This window comes from Entamoeba dispar, genomic scaffold (assembly GCF_000209125.1).
Source record: "Entamoeba dispar SAW760 scf_1105229460197 genomic scaffold, whole genome shotgun sequence".
Taxonomy (NCBI): domain Eukaryota; phylum Evosea; order Mastigamoebida; family Endamoebidae; genus Entamoeba; species Entamoeba dispar.
In genome coordinates this window covers 1-1,004 of record NW_001854072.1, presented here as the reverse complement: position 1 = coordinate 1,004, position 1,004 = coordinate 1, and the positions used below count along the sequence as shown (strand labels likewise).

General features: G+C 27.3%; 1 protein-coding gene across 1 annotated transcript, besides 4 other annotated features; it reads right to left on the bottom strand.

Moving 5' to 3' along the window:
• Positions 1–121: 121 nt before the first annotated feature.
• Positions 122–504, bottom strand: EDI_077950 (uncharacterized protein; the record flags this gene model as incomplete). Its single annotated transcript, XM_001736963.1, has 2 exons — positions 122–380; positions 407–504. The coding sequence occupies 2 exons, from the start codon at positions 502–504 to the stop codon at positions 122–124; spliced, it is 357 nt and encodes a 118-aa protein (XP_001737015.1).
• Positions 359–501: a microsatellite.
• Positions 390–460: a microsatellite.
• Positions 503–588: a microsatellite.
• A 301-nt stretch (positions 589–889) lies between these two features.
• Positions 890–967: a microsatellite.
• Positions 968–1,004: the final 37 nt, after the last annotated feature.

Genomic DNA, 1,004 nt, shown 5'->3' with positions numbered 1-1,004 from the left:
ATATAGTCATAGTCTAGAAGTCAAGAATACTAATAATCTGTGAGCTTTCCTAGCTCAGTCGGTAGAGCGCGCGGCTCTTAACCGCGCGGTCGTGGGTTCGAGCCCCACGGGGGGCGTATTTTTATAATAAGAATAGGTGGTATAAGAGGAAATAGTATAAAGTATAAAGGTATAAAGGTATAAAGGTATAAAGGTATAAATGGTTATAGGTATAAAAGTATAAAAGTATAAAAGTATAAGAATATAAAGGTATAAAGGGATAAGAATAGTATAAGAGGAATAGAATAGTATAGTATAAAGGGATAAGAATAGCATATAGGTAATAGTATAAAGTAGGTACATCTAATAAGGATATAGGAAGTAAAATACTAAGTAAAATACTAAGGAAGTATAAAAAGATATATACATATATACATGTATAAGTATAATAAATAGAAATAGAAATATAAGAATATATCTACTAAAGAGAAAGAATAAGGGAATAAGGGAATAAAAAAAGAACATAATAATATAATATAATAATATAATAATAAGTGAATAAGATGATAATAATAATAATAGTAGCATAAAGGTTAATAATAATAGTAAAAAAGACGCTTCCGCTTGGGATCGAACCAAGGACCTAACGGTTAACAGCCGTTCGCTCTGCCGACTGAGCCACGGAAGCTTTCAGTAAGCATAAGTTAAGCAGAAGTTAAGCAGAAATGTTAAAGTAGATATGATAAGCAGAAATGATAAAGTAGATATGATAAGCAGAAATGATAAAGTAGAAATAATAAAGTAGATATGATAAAGTAAATATGATAAGCATAAGTTGAATAGGTAATAATAGGATAAAGTTATAAGGAGTAATAAGAAGGGTAATAATAGGATAAACATAATAAGAGGGTACATATATACATATATACATATATAAATATATACATATATAAATATATAAATATATACATAAGTACATATATACATAAAAGAATAAGAAGTACATAAGTACATATATAATATAT